This window comes from Setaria italica, chromosome VI, assembly GCF_000263155.2.
Source record: "Setaria italica strain Yugu1 chromosome VI, Setaria_italica_v2.0, whole genome shotgun sequence".
Classification (NCBI taxonomy): Eukaryota; Viridiplantae; Streptophyta; class Magnoliopsida; order Poales; family Poaceae; genus Setaria; species Setaria italica.
Window position 1 is genome coordinate 33,927,967 of NC_028455.1, and position 16,598 is coordinate 33,944,564.

General features: G+C 45.8%; 3 protein-coding genes across 3 annotated transcripts; 1 reads left to right on the forward strand and 2 right to left on the reverse strand.

Moving 5' to 3' along the window:
* Positions 1–674: 674 nt before the first annotated feature.
* On the reverse strand, positions 675–5,116 carry LOC101768998 (probable protein S-acyltransferase 7). Its single transcript, XM_004973961.4, has 5 exons — positions 4,777–5,116; positions 2,516–2,698; positions 1,995–2,291; positions 1,583–1,816; positions 675–1,498 (listed from the first exon to the last, which is right to left on the reverse strand). The coding sequence occupies exons 1-5, from the start codon at positions 4,870–4,872 to the stop codon at positions 989–991; spliced, it is 1,320 nt and encodes a 439-aa protein (XP_004974018.1). The 5' UTR covers positions 4,873–5,116; the 3' UTR covers positions 675–988.
* A 1,479-nt stretch (positions 5,117–6,595) lies between these two features.
* LOC101769399 (multiple organellar RNA editing factor 8, chloroplastic/mitochondrial) lies at positions 6,596–9,528 on the reverse strand. The gene is made up of 4 exons (XM_004973962.3): positions 9,048–9,528; positions 8,417–8,514; positions 8,146–8,211; positions 6,596–7,506 (listed from the first exon to the last, which is right to left on the reverse strand). Exons 1-4 carry the CDS (start codon positions 9,437–9,439, stop codon positions 6,851–6,853), a joined length of 1,212 nt encoding a protein of 403 aa, XP_004974019.1. The 5' UTR covers positions 9,440–9,528; the 3' UTR covers positions 6,596–6,850.
* A 3,095-nt stretch (positions 9,529–12,623) lies between these two features.
* On the forward strand, positions 12,624–15,949 carry LOC101769804 (glycerophosphodiester phosphodiesterase GDPD1, chloroplastic). The gene is made up of 7 exons (XM_004973963.3): positions 12,624–13,009; positions 13,773–13,832; positions 13,924–14,004; positions 14,102–14,302; positions 14,423–14,518; positions 15,081–15,277; positions 15,380–15,949. The coding sequence occupies exons 1-7, from the start codon at positions 12,632–12,634 to the stop codon at positions 15,597–15,599; spliced, it is 1,233 nt and encodes a 410-aa protein (XP_004974020.1). The 5' UTR covers positions 12,624–12,631; the 3' UTR covers positions 15,600–15,949.
* Positions 15,950–16,598: the final 649 nt, after the last annotated feature.

The window sequence follows — 16,598 nt, forward strand, 5'->3', positions numbered from 1 at the left end:
TTTTATTTACAAAAAATGGCAGAGCACATTGTTGAGGCCGTGCATCGTCTCCCATTTTTTGTTTCATTTCATTAGCTCTGGCTGATTGCAGCGTTCTTCAGTGATTGGCAAGCCCACAAGTCTTTTCAGTCAATTGTGGCATTGCATCTGCATTCTACTCCTAGCAGAGACTGCGCCCGGCAACCAACTTGCCCGCCCGCCACGCAACATACAAACTAGCGACCTGCAATGCAAACAGTTCCCCTATCAATCATGTGCAACTTTCCCTTGAACTCACACAGGCAAAAGATTCTTCTGTAACATTCATGCCCAGTGTTGCAAATTGCAATGCAATGACAGAGTACCATGGATGTGTGTTTATCATTTGGTTCATGTATGAAACATGTATGAAACATTCAAAATAATAATATTTTTTTTGATTGGGTGAATTATACTAACCCATTCAGGATGAAGCCATCCCACTTAATACATTATTCTACTAATAAGAATGAATCATACGATACAAGAAGTACACCACCGTTTAAGATTATCCATGCATGCACAATGGGGTTAGCACACCCTGTATGAACCAGAATGAGAGCGAGCTTCACAAGTTCCAGAAGCAGATCGTATACAAAGAGCCAAGCTGGCTACTCATCAATGGCACCGGGATGACCACAGTAAGGCAAAGGGCGTGGCAAACCAAACACAGCATTTGTTGCAACCTGATAATTTTAGTTATATACAGATACACATCATCCGAACCGGGCGGGAGCTTAAGCTCGTCGGCTACTTTCTTAAAACACCAAACAAACAACAGCAGCTGGGCTCCGATGCGCTACCAGGGGATGAGACACACAGCAGCAAGCGTGCTTACAATTACACTGATCCAGGGCGTTACCTGGCACACGTGGATAACACATGGCAGTTCGCTTTGAGACATGATCAATAAACACCCACTCGACGCACAACTGAAACACACCGTAGTTTTTTTTTTCAGTTTTTTGGGCTAATGTGTGCCAGTCCGGGCAACGCTGTTGCCACCGTCAGCTTCCAAACCAAAGGCAGCCATGGAGGCTTCAAATTCGTCTGTGCCTCTGCGAACCCAACTTGACTCCCTCGAATGCATGCCAGCTCGGCCATCCACAAACTCTACTGGAAGTTCATCTCTGCTCATATCTGGGGATGCATGGGCTATTCTGCCCTCTTTCTCCTCAAACATGCCACCAAGGCCTGCTTCCAAGTCCCTGATGTCAGCTGCTGTCCTTGGCTCGTCCCAAGGCACTGGCTTCCTGCCCATTTCGAGATCTCCAATAGGCTTCCCCATGTTGGGGCTCATGAAACCTCTAGACTGTGAGCGCGTTTGTTGCAACCCTTGCTCTACTGTGACCCTTGCCCGGAAATTGTTCTTGGAAGGGGGAATAGCAGTGCAGAATATCTCTAGGAAGTTGTTCAGAATACCTCTGTTATATGGGTTATCGCGCCGATCATAGCGATACCTGAAGTTCTCATATGTTGTCTACACGAAATGTGGTAAAGGATTAGCTATTGAATTGCAGTTGCAGCGTTAAGGAGACAACAATCAGAATGAACCAACACCTACCTGGTTGGTGCTCATCAGATATAAATGGAAGACAGACAGACCACCAACAAACCATACACAAAGAAAGCAGTAGATAATCAGAACAATTGAAGCTGGTGTCTTCGCCAAGGCCTTCCAAATTGACAAATGTTCAGCATTTCTAATCTTGATCACATACACCCAACAGAAGGCAAATACATACAGGCAGAGTAATGTGGTCGAGAATACAAACATGTAGAAGAACCGATAATTACGCTGCACAAATAAGCTGATGGTCAGGCTTAAAAATTAGAAAATTTGTCAAGAGAATTCTAAAAAAACAAAAAAGGTACCAGGAAAGAGTAACTCAGAATATCAATTCAAGTATACGTGCACAGGAAGCTTCTATGATAAGGACGCCTATAAAAACTGCTAGTAATCTTGAATAACTTACCAGTCCTATGCACTGGCCAACCCACGGGCAGTGATGATCAAAACGTTCCACACAGTTATTGCAAATAGAACAGTGTGAGCACCGAGGTGGTCGGTACAGCATGCAGGTATCACAGTATTTGACCCTTACACTGATTCCATTTACAATAACTTCCCTTGTACGAGGCAAACGAAATTGTTGTGGAGTCTGACCTCCAGATTCATTGACCCCATCAATGGATTCAGGTTCAGGAGGATGAGTATTACGAGGTATTATACCAGGATCTCTACCAGAGGTACAAAGAAGCAGCGTCAAATCCTAGAAAAAGAAAAGAAGTTCAGTTACTTGTGCACCTTGTAAAATGCAGATTTCCTTGAAAAAAGGACACGTAGAAACTCATCAGCAAGCTAAGTGAGCTAAATGAAAGTGCAGACTAGTAAGCACAAGAAAAGTGTCATTTTAGGGGATAAGTAATGGCTAAGGATCAACTGCTTATGATATGTAGTAAATATATGTATTAGCAATGGCAGTAGTATGCTTACATAGACGGTGAAGACAACCACCACTATCATCACTGAGATGCCCCAGCTATCGGGAAAATCATTCATGAGATGCCTTGCAACAAACACACAAAAGGCAACCACAGGTGCAATAATGAGGAACATAGTGAGAAACACAGATCTCACATCAGGCCCAAATATGAATCTTCCCTGCAAGAAGAATTCCTGCAAATAGCAAAGAGAACTGTGAGATGCCGTCAACGAAGTTCGAAAACCCAGTCACAAGAAACCACAGTAAACTTGAAATACTTGTTTGCGCATAAATTCAGACACTTTTTTTGGAAAACCTTGTGTTCACTCTGACTCCGTTAGCTAACTACAGAATGGACCACTAGATAGGCAGTGGGGCAAATATCCCATATTTGGTTGAGAACTCAAAATAAAGAAAAAGCATAGTATTTTCACAGTTCAGATTGGTAAGGGTTGCCAAAATGGAAATGAGCTATCAAAGATACAGAAGTATGCCCTTGACCAATGACAACTTATGATTACTACAGTTCAAACTTGTGAAAAAACCATACTTTCAAGCCAAAGCCCAAAAGTACACGGAATAAAAAATAATATATCCTGATGCTACTGTTCATGAAAATATTAGCATTGGCCAGAACAACTGTTGATCCTCCGGTAGATGCAAGGGTCAGTTTTGAACAAGGCCAAATGATCAATGAAAAGCTACAAAACTGTAACCGAAGATTTGAAACATGTAAAGAACAAATGGTGTAGATCCATAGAGGTCTGATCTTGATGCACCATGCTCTGACCCAGTGAATTCGTGTGGTTCCTACCTGCCTACAGGTCCAGCCTATTACCTGCTTTTCTGGTTTCTTCATTGATGGCAATATACCGACCTAAGGGATCAGGGTACAACAAAAGGCTGAGGATAGTTCATATGAGGAACTCAAACAGTGACCTGAATTGAGATCGTCATGAGGCAGGCTTTATCGTTCGAATTTTGTACAGCTGCCCATTTCATTTTCATGTAAAAACCTCATAAATCATTTCAAAGTCCCAACTACAATACGAAGAAGACCCCAACATTTATTACAGATCGATGCGATTGCAATCGTTAAATTGCAGTTGGTGTGTCAGTAAAAAAGAAATAAGTTCAACTGCAATCTATTGAACACCCTGCTCACAGAAGTATTCTACTCTTATAACTCAGAACAGTGAACACAGCATGGCATTGAGAATTTCTCACAATGGTTGGGTATAACTATGTGAATGATTGGGTATAACTATGTGTGTCCCCCCCCCCCCTATTGGTAGCCCACATCTCAGACATGGTAAGAGCTCACAGAATAGTTCAGGACTTCAACTACTAACCATTTCCTAACTACCGGAAACACCAAAACATATAAATTAGAAACCATAGAACTAGAAGTCTGATTTTGATGGACCATGCTCCGACCCAGTGAATTCATGTGGTTCCCACCTGCTTACTTTGCTGGTTTCCTCCTTGCTGGCAATATGCCGACCAAGGGATCAGGGTACAACAAAGGCTGAGTATAGTTCGCGTGAGGACTAAGGAACTCAGAAACCATGACCTGAATTGAAATTATCATGTAGCAAGATTTATCGTTCGAATTTCGCACAGATGCCAATTTCATTTTCAAATAAAAAATGAATAAATAATTTCAAAGTTACAGCCGGGCAACGTGAAGAAGATCCACTATTTATCACAGGCCAATGAAATCGTTAAATTGTGGCCAGTGTATCAGTTAAAAAAACAAGTCCAACTGAATTGAATATTGAACGCCCTGCTCACAAAAGTATTCTTCTCATGTAACTAAGTATGAGTTAAAAAAACAAAGTCCAACTGAAATTTATTGAACGCCTTGCTCACAGAAGATTCTTCTCATATAACTAAAAACAACGAACACAGCGTGATGCTAAGAATTCCCCTCAATGGCAGGCTATAACTATGTGAACGATTGGTGTATCCTTTAGGAAGAGCTCACAGAATAGTTTAGGACTTCAACAACTAACCATTTCCTGATTACCGAATATACCAAAACACAATGTAAGCACGCGAATCCCTCTATTCCAGCCAGTATCCCCCAATTTGCATCACAGGAACTACTGCAATAACATGAACCGGGCCCATTAAATTTCGCCTAATCAAGCAATTGCCCAAGCAATCCAGCCAGTAACCGCAGGCTCGACCAACAGATTACAATTGCAAAAACGCCTCCCAGATCACTGCAGATGAAGGGAGGAGGAGGGGGCGGGTAGCGATTTCTTACGTTGCTTCCCCGCCAGACCTGGTAAACCCTAGGCTGCTCGCCGGCGGCCGCATCGCCGCGGCCACCAGCGTCGCCGGGAAGCGGCGGCACGTACATCCCGCCGCCGCAGGGGGAAGGAGCCCTAGATCAAGCTCCCCCCGTACTCCTCCCCTGCGGCCGCACCGGCCAACCGACCGAAGCCCTCCCCCCGAGCGAGGCCTCCCCGACGCGACGTGGCGCGACGTCCCCCGGCGAGGAGGGGCGCTGGGGCGGAGTCGTGCGGCGGCGTCGGACCGGACGCGGGCCGCGGGGCGGGCGCGGAGCGTGGGGGAGGGAGGGAAGGAGGGGAAAGGTGGGTGGGAGGTGGAGGAGGGGGTCTTCGGGTTAGGTCGGGGTGGGCTCTCCCTCCTCTCCCCCTCGCTCTCGAGTTGGCTGGCGTTGGGACGTGCGCGCGTGTCGTCTCTCGTCTGGCCTGTGTCTCCGCCTCCGCGCGCGCACGGGGACGGCCTCGGGGTGCGCGTAGCAGTTGGCTGGGGCAGTGCAGGCGCAGCTGGGGCGGTGGGCCCGGATGTTTTCTAGGGTCGTGGACCGAGGTCCACAGCAGTTGGGCCTGGGCCGAGAATTACAAAGTACCTATCTAGCCGATGGGCCCTATGCAGCGCAAGTTTCACTTATCTGAACAGGGATTGGTCCTCGTGTACTGAGTGGAACGCTGAATGAATCACCATAAACTACATAATTTTAGCAGAAATAGGCCCTCTTTGGCACGTCTTCGCCGTCGAAGCTCCCGCGAAACCGCTCTCTGTAGCCTTCCGACGGAGAGGAGGTCAAAAAAAAAAAAAAAAAAAAAGGTCCCCGTAGCTTCAACCCCACCTCCTGAGATCCTCGGCAAAAATGCCCCCGCCCGAGCGATGCTCATCAACTGTGCATGCCAAGGAAGCGCGGCGGCAGCGGAGATGCGGTGCGCGGTGTAGAAAGAGCACAACGGGGAAGCAGTATGGCGCGTGGGGTAGATGCGGCCCGTGGCCGGCGATGGAGAAGGAGGGCGAGGGCTAGGCGCGGCGCAGCCTTATGCTTGAGCACATCCACGCGCTCCGTCAGCCACTAGCGTGGCCGCACGGCCCAGCGTGGGTGCGAGCTGGGGGCAGCGATGAAGGAGCAGCAGTAGCACCCAGCTGGGAGAATGGAACTACGACGGCGAATTAACAGCAGCAGCACCCGAGCAGGCGGATAACAATGAAAGCGGAACAGGAGTGAGAAGCAGAGCCTGGCGTGAAGGATGATGACGGGATAAGGCCATGACTCATGAGTAATGGATAAGGCATGAAAAAGAAGAAAAACATGAAGAGAAAAAAAAGGAAAGAATTATTGATCTAATCATATATTTACTAATCGATTTTATTTTAAATGAAATAACATATAAATTATTAGTTAATTATATATACCAACCTACTCATTATTGGTTAATCTAATTTCTATTCATTATTTTTTTTCATTTCATACGAGAAATCAAATTATAATTGAGGGCAAACATATACTCCTGCGTACATCCAAATCACATAGCTAAGGATATATAGAACATTTGATCTCTCACAGTTACTCCTTAAGATATATGAGAAGCCGTTTAGCCAAACACTTTCCAAAATAACTTCATCTCTACCAGAAAAGCCACTCCACCAGAGCAGTCACAGCTATTTCAACCACAGCCACATCCCTACCAAATGATCCCATAATCAGTAACAAACTGATTAAACAGCCAACCAATTTATCACACCAAACATCCCAACAACAGTTGGCACAGCAGCAGATAGATGAAGCTTATTATAACAAGACAACTACCTAGTTCAGCAAACAAGGGCAACAAGTGCATTAAGAGCAGCTGTTACATACTAGTATCATCCATAGTTTCATACTTCCAGAAACATCGTTCGACACCCAAGCACAAGTTCAAGTATTATGGGGTAATTAGGCGAATACAGCAACGACAAACCATGAAAATCAGACGGCAACAAGGGTTCGATTTATACTACTGCCCACCATCTTTTCCAAAAGAGTACTCTGGAACAGGGGCGCCTGCATATGCTCGTGGTCGTGCTTATTGGTAGTTCGAGTTGCCTCCTTGGCCTGGGTAGCCTGGGCCACCGCCACCGTAGCCAGGATTGCCACCACCTTGGTACGGGGGTGGTGTGTTGGGGTTGCCTCCCTGGTAAGGGGGTGGCGGATTACCACCTTGGTAACCTGGTGCTCCACCTTGGTAGCCAGGGTTGCCACCTTGGTAAGCCTGGCCTGGGTTCCCTTGGTAACCTTGGTTACCGCCTTGATACCCAGGAGGTCCACCTTGGTAGCCAGGAGCACCACCTTGCTGGTAGGGCGGAGCACCACCAGGGGTGTATCCCCCCTGTGGGTAGCCAGGAGCGCCACCTTGCTGGTAGTTTGGCGGAGCACCACCTGCATGAGGTGGTGGTGGTGGCGGAGGCATGTTGCCCTGAGCATGGTGCGGAGGGCCTTCACGTGGTGGCATTTGGTTCTGGCCAGGTGGTGGAGGGCTGTTGTAACCCTGCCCAGGAGGCACATCTCTGTTCTGGAAGTTCTGCATGTTCTCCCTTCTCCTATCAAAGGTCCTTGACCTGTCGAAATTGCGGGGCCTATCATTGCGCCGAGATCTTTCATTGGCACGAGCATTGTTCCTGACCCACTCCTCATGGTATTTGGGATCATAAGGAACAGCTTCCCCATTTATGAAAGGTTCTCCTGAAACAGAAATGGAATATATCAAAAAAAATAGGAACTGGTCAGTTCATTTATTGTCATCACAGAAATGAACATACGCTCAGAATTATAAATATGCTCAAACTCATACAATGAGTTGTCTTATCACAGGAGGACATTAAAAAATGAGCACCAACAATTTGATCACAAACAATGGTTTCAATGAACTGCTATTACAAGTTAGGCTCTTAAATCTGTCTTGGTATTTTTGAACAAGGAGAAGGAAGGAACACATACAAGATGTGTATCACCTAAGCTGATTGGACAGTGATATCCTTAAATCATTCAAGGCTATGGGAATCAAATGTGGGAACATAACAGGCAAGTCATTTAAGTGCAGACAAGCAAAATTTCATAAAACACTCTGGAGTTTGGGTTCAACCAAATAACTTTGGCATGCCATTTACATCTGACACAAATAATGTAGATTCAAATAGCTCAATGTCAAAATCCTACCATTATTTATATTCAACAAGCAACCAACCAACAAAAGTACAACAATCAACAAAGAGAACACAAAAAATACCGCTGTCCTTGAATAAATCAGCAGGATTGTTGGACCTGAACAAGAGAACCTTGACTTATTGATCTATATTAAGATAGGAAACATGTTATCATTACCTCCATAGTCCTTATTTTTCACATCCAGGTATGAATCGGGAAGAACCCAGCGGACCTTGGGCAACTCTGCAAATGATGAAGAATCATAAGATCCAAGGAAGAACATTAGATGGAATGTAATGATGAAATTTCCTACTCCCTCCGTCCCAAATTATAGGTCGTTTTGGCTTTCTAGGTGCATAGATGTTTGTATGTATCTAGCTAGAAAAGCCAAAACGACCTATAATTTGAAACGGAGGGAGTACATATCACTTCATGAGATAAAAAATACCTTTTAGTTTGTAAGAAAGTTCCTCGGATACAAGGGCACCAAACGCAAAGTAATGACGAGTCGACACCGAGTATATCTTCTGCCTAGCTTCTTCCTCACTGAAACATGGAATTAGTTTTAGATGCATGCACTGTAAAGACAAAATGAACAAGACCTGCATTTTACTTGACCAAAACTTGCACAGATATTACACTGGTATACCATACATATGAAGACTCCTGTGACCTAACCGCACAAAAGAACAATTGGACCAAATTACAGGCTCAAATCCCAACTTTACTAAATTGGCTTATAAAAAATCCCATCGACCAGAAGCTTCATGGCTGCAGATCAACTACACAAGCTCACACCAGGCAGAGAAACAACAAATAGGCCCAATCATACTTTTTACAGAAACTAAAAGACCAAACAATTTTTTTTCTACAGAAATTTACATTAAACACGAACTTGATAAAGCCTGCTGCTAGAATCAATAATACCTAGAGATTCATGAATATTCAAGCAGCAGCGGATCAAACCAGCAATAATTTCAAACAACAATTAATGGAATATCGCCTCAATCTTATCGGTCCCAACAGAAATAGTACATAGTGCAAGAAGTAAACAGAGAAATGGATCCGGCGTTAGATACCTCCCAACGACTGAGGCAAGGGTCTCGATGTAGCCCTTGATGATCTCGTCGCGCGTGACGTCGGGGTTGGCGGGGTCGCCTTGGGGCGGCTCCATGACGACGAGCCAGTGCTCGAAGTCGCACCCGTCGAGGAGGATCGTCTCCTTGGGCGGGCGGTTGCTCCAGTTCGGGGACGAGTCCCGCAGCGAGGACGTGGCCGGCTGCGTCGCGAAGCACCGTATCCCCGCACCCGGAGAGGGCGCCGCCGCCGCCGCCGGGAGGAGGCTCGCGGCCGCGGCGAGCGGGCGGAGGAGAGAGGGGAGGCGGTGGGACGACGACGCGGCCGCGGCCGCGGAGGAGAGCGGCGAGAGCGCCGCGCGGGAGAGGAGGAGCGCGCGCGACGCCATCGCCATGGCGGCAGCAAAACCCTAGGAGGGGACGAGTCGGCGGAGATGCGGGAGAGGACGCGGCGGTGGGGAGAGGTGATAAGGGTTTAAGACGCAGGTCGCGTGAGTGGGTGTGGTGTTATATCGGCGAATGGGGCTGGTTAGTTGGTTTGGGGCCGAAATATCTGGGGAGTCATGGGCCCTGTGGGCTTTCTAGTTCTACAGGGCCCCCGTGAGCTTTCGAATGGCAAATATTGCATTGCTTTGGCCCGTGAAGCTTTCTTCTTTCTATTTGTTCCATGATCATTTTGTCTGTTATAATGTTCAGAGATAAGACAATTCAGCTGGAGCCTGGAATTGTATGAACGGTTGATCAAAACAAAATATTCTGTATCTGCATAGAATCCTACTAGGAAAATGAAACTGAAGTCGTAATTGTCATGATGCTACACCTAGAAGAGTGGATTTTATCTGTAAGTATATAAATAGTCACTCGGTGGACGCACGAGCAGCATGTTCAGTTCAAGTCAGTGCAGGGGATGTTGAGTTTCAAACAGATCAATCGGACAATCACACCTTAATATATTGCCCAATCAGGCAATAGATACAGGAACTTTGGAAGTACATTAGACTCTCTCTCTCTCTCTGTCAAAAGATGAAAACCCAGCATCGTTCAATTCAAAGGGTTCGTAGGAAGCTCGGAGAAGAAACTTAAATGGCATATGACTAAGCAACAGCTACGGGCGCCGACACGACACCTCACTGCATCTCGAACCGTTTGGCAATCAGCACGCTCATGTCGAGAAACCTCTGGGCACAGTTGGTCAGGCAGGTTGTTTCCCCCGAGCTGAACTTGCTTCCTGGGGTGCCAGTGATGCATTTGTCCCAGCACACGCTTGTCAGCTTGCCCACCATCTCGCCCATCATCGCCTTCTGCTGCTCTTGCTGCAGTGTTACAGAAATTAAGGTAAGAATTTTCCACTCATTTACAGAAGATAACAAAATGCCGAGGCCAGTTCAAATTTTACTATCATGCATTCTTGCACAGGAGACAGAGGTTAGGTTAAACGAATGTAAAACGAGATAGCATCATCAAAAAAGTGGTCTTGTTTCTTGCTATGCCATGTTGGACTTGTACCAGATGAAAGTATGGCCAATGCAATCGCACATGCGAAAATATGGATACAATGTGAAATCTGAACATTTGGATTTCTCTAAGCACACAAGCAATGCAATTGAACATGCAAGCAATGCAATCGAACATGCAAATGCAGGGTATTTTAGCTTCCGAACCCTGACTCATGAAGCACAAGAGATACATTAAGCATGCACTGTCGTGAAGTAATGTTCTTACATATTTAGATGAAAAAACATCATCTATATGTATTTGGAGAAGCAGCAATATAATTTGAAATATATATCATCAGTACTAACAGTATGAATTTGTAATCTTGAGCAGCAAACCAAGGACATGTATGCCAACAATGAATGCTGAATACAGGCATCAAGAACTGCAATCCCATTCCCATATGCAGATAGAGGAAATGATAGACCATGCTGTGGTTCTTTTAGGCTATAACATGCAACATATTCCAATATTTAACAAGCTAATTGATTGCTGTGAAGGAAAAAAACAAACAAATGAGAGGAATCAAACGACTGAAATGGTGATACAGCAACAGAGCTAGTGAGGCCAAAGTGAAGCAGGCATCAAGCATGTCTAAGTAGGTGATATGCTATGTTTCTTCATCTGTAAGCAGGACATGAGCTAAATGCCAAAAGAAGGCCTAAAATTAATCTCTTACAGCAGAAGTGGTTAAATTATACGGAGTAGCATCCATCTTAAGGTAACACCTGAAAATCATTATTTTTGCTAACACATCTTTAATGTTCTAAACAACATTCTGCAAACCAACATCGAGGATGGCTAAAAAAGTTCACTGTAGGTCTCTAATTTGCAAGAGCTATTTTGGTTGATTGAAAGTTTCATTAGGTACTAAGGAACCTAATTTTTCAGGTTTTTAGGTAGGACAACCATCCAAACTAACGGAACCAATAAAGCTCTCCACTCATTACTATTATAACGTGTTGGCCATTTTCAAAGCTTGCTCTAGGTGCCTGCATCATCCATTATTATGACTGTAGACCTATTGGCATCAAATTTAGGAGTGGTGAGCTCCTAGTACTTTTTTATTGGAGGCAAACTAGCCTGTTTGCACCCTGCAACTAGTGGTAAATTGCATGATTGGTTACTGTGCTAACAGAAAACTCTGATAAAACCATGTATCACCTCCAATCAAAAAGTTAAACTTCATAACCATCTCTAGTCATCACCAAGCAGGCTAGCACACAAGTTGAACAAACCCAGAACTCAACATTAAGAATCTAGCACAGCTGAACAAATTAAGAACTAGGCATGGCCAATCAAACGAAAAGCGCAGAAGCCACAAGCCAGGGATATTACACCGCTGTATCATCCTACATCTTAAGAGGCTTCAGATCCCCAACCAACTGCATCGACAAAGTGTGATCATACGAAGAAATTTAGCATCCCCTACACACAAAACCTTAACGCAGACAACTACAAACAGTTCATCGGAACCTAACGAACCGACGCCCGACCACTACACCAGAATCTAATAAATCAATGACCGAGTAAATCAACAGCCACATGTGCCCAGATACAGCAGAACTCGCGCCTTCCAGGGCAACAACAACAGCGCACGCCTACCAGCACCGGATGACGAGCGGGAGAAACAAGTTCTCACCTGGAGGAATCGCTGCATCTCGGGGTTATCCATGGGCGCCTCTCTCTCTTCCTCTCCTAAAACCCTAGCTCTGTTCTTGCTTGCAGAAAGGGGATGGGGAAAATTGGGGAGGCGGCGGCCGCCGGCTAGTAGTATTATTGTACTCGTTGATGACCGATGAAGCAGTCTCCACTTCTTATTGGGCCAAACCCATCGAGTTGAGTCAGTTGACCCAACCAAGCAAAACGGCCCACGTACCTTCGGGGTTTTGCGGCCCGTTCTCAAACTCGGCCGCCAGCCCGCCACGGAGCAAAATTGCCGACCGCCAGACAGAATATTCGTTCAGCTCAAACGGAATATGCTTCGGCATAAACCCGCGCCGCGGCGGAACATTCGGCGGGGCGTCACCGTCACAGTCGCGTCGCTCGGCCCGGCGGCGGCGGGTGCGGGTCTAAAAATGTTTCAAAAAAGCATGGGTCCGGACGCCAGCCAGCCGTGCCAAATCAGCAAGCGAGAGCGACGCGCACGCGCTCGGAGCTTTGGGGTCAAAATGGCGCTCCTCCCGGCGGCGACCCGCGCGGCGGCGGCGGGGCTCTGCCGGATCGCGGCGAGCGCGTCCTCCTCGCCGCCGTCGTCGGCTCCGGCGAGGAGGGAGCGGGAGCTGCCGCTCGCGCTGCTGGCGGAGCGGGGGAAGATGGTGGTGGGTGGCCACCGCGGGATGGGGATGAACGCGGTGGGGGCTCCGCCGGGGGCCCGCGTCGGGGCCGCCAGGGAGCGGGAGAACACGCTGCTCTCCTTCGGCCGCGCCGCCGCGCACGCCGCCGTCGCCTTCGTCGAGTTCGATGTCCAGGTACGTGCAGCTGGCGCGGTGTTGCTTTGGAGCTTGTTTAGCTTTGGATTGCAGTTGAGCATTGCGATGCTACATTGGTAGCTGGTAGGTAGTGCGGTCGATCAGAAATGTGGGCGGGTGGGCACTCTTCGACGCAATAATGGAGATGCGTGCTCTAGTGGATGCAACTAGACAGCTAAATTCCTTGCGACCTTCATGACCAATCCCCGTTTGCCCCTTGGGTGTAGCTAGCCTAATAAAAACAAGCAATCATGCGTGTGGACTGGATTGTGAAGTTGATTAGATCGTGCCCCGATATGGCATTGTGCGAGCATATTGCAACTTCTGGTCGAGTCCTAGTAGTATGATTGGTACCCACAGTTGTACGACAACAATCGTGATGAACTGATTGTAAATGCTCTCTTGTGCTGAAGTTCTGCATGAGGTGAATGTCAGGATTTCAAGGTGTTCAATGCCAAATACTAGAGGCATTTCTGTTTAAATACTTACCATTGCCACTAATCAGTGCTCAAAGCCTCAAAGGTATGATTAATTAGAGCATTCTCAACAAGAAGCATCTGTCAAATCGGTATGCGCAGCTTACAGAAGCATATGTGTTATGACTGCACTATTTGCCTATTCCATTTTAAGAGTTGCAGTGTAGTTCACCTGATTGATTTCTCATGAACAGTTTATGTTGTCCATGTTGTCTCTGAGACTCTGAATTTATGATGACCAGACTAATCTGTTGAAGGAATCACTAATCTCTCTACCTCATTCACAGGTCACAAAAGATGGCTGCCCAATAATCTTCCATGATGACTTCATCTTAACACAAGGAATTGTATGTTCTTTTTACTCATCCTGTTCATCCTATCCATCTGTTGTTGGAAAGAACTCTTTATTTAAAACTGACTATTATACATGGTGTGTAGGGGGCTGTATATGAAAGGCGTGTAACTGATCTTCTCTTGGAAGAATTCCTCTCATATGGGCCACAAAAAGAATCTCGCAAGGTGCCATACCTTGTTTCTATTGGTTTTTTCATGAAAAGTCCATGAATGCATGCTCAAGGGGTTAACTGATTCACTGTCCTTTGCACTGGCCTTTCAGGTCTCTAAGCCTTTACTTAGACGGACAGGAGATGGTAGAGTCCTTAATTGGAGTACAGAAGAAGATGATTCCCTTTGCACATTGCAAGAGGTCTTTGAATGTGTCAGTCCTCATCTGGGATTTAACATTGAGCTAAAGTTCGATGACAACGTTCTCCATCACAAGAAAGACCTTGAACGTGCTCTTCAAGCTATATTGCAGGTACAGCCTTTTCCCCTTCGGATTGAAGTACAATTGATTTGCATTCCATTCTATTCACATCCATTTCAACACTAAGAGATGGATACTGATGTCGATAAGGGTGTTGAATCATTTTGGCAGGTTGTTTTTCAGAATGCTAGGGATAGACCAGTTTTTTTCTCATCTTTCCATCCTGATGCGGCTATGATGACACGGGAGCTCCAAAGTTTATATCCTGTACGTATGCTTTGAAACTTCTGTGTTAGGTCTGAATTGTTTGTCAGGTTTCCTCAATATGTAGTGCTAGCTTATTTTCACTGGTTGTAAAAATTTCTACGTTCAGTATATTCATTGGCATGCTTCCAATCAATCTTAATGCATCACCTTTTTGAAGAACGATCTGATTGTGATGCACCTCCATCAATTATTCTGAATACACAAGTTGCATTATGTTGGAATGTCTTGGGCTCATCGTTTTACTTGATTAGACATTAGGCCCATGAGATCAGTAATTGCAAACAAGCAATTATTGTTTAACATATTAAATCATCAGTCAGTTTTTTTTATTTGGAAACAAAATCACAAGATAGCTGCAAAGTGGATAGTACTATAACTAATCTGATTATCTGAACCAATTCTCCGCTGATATTTTTTTGTGTACACTTGCATTCAGTTCTAGTGCACGATAGAATTACTGTCTGATTGAATAAAATTTTGCTAGGTATAATACTAGAAAGATTCATTTTGACATTCAGAAATCAGAATAATCATCTCCATCCTTTTCTATATTTTGCATTAGGTACTTTTCTTAACAGAAGGAGGGACATCCAAACACCATGATTCAAGAAGGAACTCACTGAACAATGCCATTCAGGTATGCTTAGAGCATGATTTGCATGGGATCGTGTCAGACGTCAGAGGCATTCTCAAGAACCCTGCTGCAGTCGTCAGAGCACAAGAATCCAACCTTGCACTTCTCACTTACGGGCAGCTCAAGTAAGCGCCATATCCATATGGTGTTTCTTGTGTCGGTCCACCATAGTTTGCTCATCATCATCTTACAGACTTCATGTGTATATTGGTTACATACATATGCAGTAACGTGTGGGAAGCAGTCTATGTCCAGTACCTGATGGGCATAAACGGCGTCATCGTTGATCAGGTGGAGGAGATCTCAAATGCTGTGGCGGGGTTCAGTAAACCAGACCTCAACCGGAGCAGTGCTGGTGTGGACGGAGCAACACATCAGGCCTTCTCGCAGCAGCAGCTTGGGTTCTTGCTCCGGCTTATACCTGAATTGATTGAGCAGCGACATTGAAGGTACATTGATCATAATACCCAAGTGAAATCTCAGCTTTGACCCTCAAGCGTATGACCGGCATTCGTCTTCGGTCGATGGTTGTTCAGATAGGACGAGTCTAACATCAGTTTGACAGTTTAGGTGGTATACTTTGTATGTTGATTGTGAGTGCATAGATGATTCCATACAGGCCAAACCCAGTTCCCTGTTAGTACAGCCGACCATGATCGTGGTCTTGATACAAATATATCTGTTCACAGAAACTGTTGTCAACAACAGTTATAACAAGAGTGATGTACTGATGTATGCCATGTATCGTTGGAAAGTTACAAGATTGTAATTTCCACATCCAATTCTTGCTTGCTTTTCATGTTGGTAGCTGGGCCGGGTTGGCCTTCTGGCGACGCTGGCAGTTGCATCTCCGTTGCATTTGTACCTGCATCATTCTCCATGTTCGTAGTGGTACTGGCTGTTCAGGCATTTGGCCAACAACATTACATATGGTGTAGGTTGCAGCCAGAGCCAATGGATTTTCCAGATTGAACCCTACCAGACTTGAAAATGCAAACAAAGCAACAACATGCATATGATCATGTCTATGTGCATGACATTCATATGCTTCCCTTATAATTCGCAAAAAAAAAAGATTCCCTCATAGTGACGTCAACATAGGCCATAGTGTTCTCAAAAGCAAAAGTTAGTTACTGCCCTGAATCGCAGAAGCTTTCTCTTAAGTACTAAGGAAACTGTAGTCTGGAGCGAGCCTCTGCACGATCACAGGCATTGGCGCTGCAAAGAACAGCATATTTTAGCACACGTGTAAACTACTGCTCGTGAGCTCCTCTGCTGCCGACCTGAACCGAATCATTGGTGCGCCACCAGTTCAGTGCTCCACCTCCTCCCAGGGCACCAAAGTTATTTGCAGATGACTCACTCCACATGGATGCCTGGTCAGCACGAGAGAAAGCAGGCACTGCACTTGGCACTCCGGGTGGCTATGACCCCAGCTCCCATCTC

What these genes read in the sequence shown, in the direction of transcription:
- LOC101768998 (XM_004973961.4), bottom strand. Translation starts at nt 4,872, where the DNA reads ATGTACGTGCCGCCGCTTCCCGGCGACGCTGGTGGCCGCGGCGATGCG. An exon ending in TTGGCCAGTGCATAGGACTG is followed by an intron (nt 1,817 to 1,994) that starts GTAAGTTATTCA and finishes TTATTTGTGCAG; the next exon opens with CGTAATTATCGGTTCTTCTA. An exon ending in ATCTGATGAGCACCAACCAG is followed by an intron (nt 1,499 to 1,582) that starts GTAGGTGTTGGT and finishes CATTTCGTGTAG; the next exon opens with ACAACATATGAGAACTTCAG.
- LOC101769804 (XM_004973963.3), top strand. Translation starts at nt 12,632, where the DNA reads ATGGGTCCGGACGCCAGCCAGCCGTGCCAAATCAGCAAGCGAGAGCGA. An exon ending in CACAAAAAGAATCTCGCAAG is followed by an intron (nt 14,005 to 14,101) that starts GTGCCATACCTT and finishes CTGGCCTTTCAG; the next exon opens with GTCTCTAAGCCTTTACTTAG. An exon ending in CTCACTTACGGGCAGCTCAA is followed by an intron (nt 15,278 to 15,379) that starts GTAAGCGCCATA and finishes ATACATATGCAG; the next exon opens with TAACGTGTGGGAAGCAGTCT.
- LOC101769399 (XM_004973962.3), bottom strand. Translation starts at nt 9,439, where the DNA reads ATGGCGATGGCGTCGCGCGCGCTCCTCCTCTCCCGCGCGGCGCTCTCG. An exon ending in CTTGCCTCAGTCGTTGGGAG is followed by an intron (nt 8,515 to 9,047) that starts GTATCTAACGCC and finishes TCCATGTTTCAG; the next exon opens with TGAGGAAGAAGCTAGGCAGA. An exon ending in ACTTTCTTACAAACTAAAAG is followed by an intron (nt 8,212 to 8,416) that starts GTATTTTTTATC and finishes CATCATTTGCAG; the next exon opens with AGTTGCCCAAGGTCCGCTGG.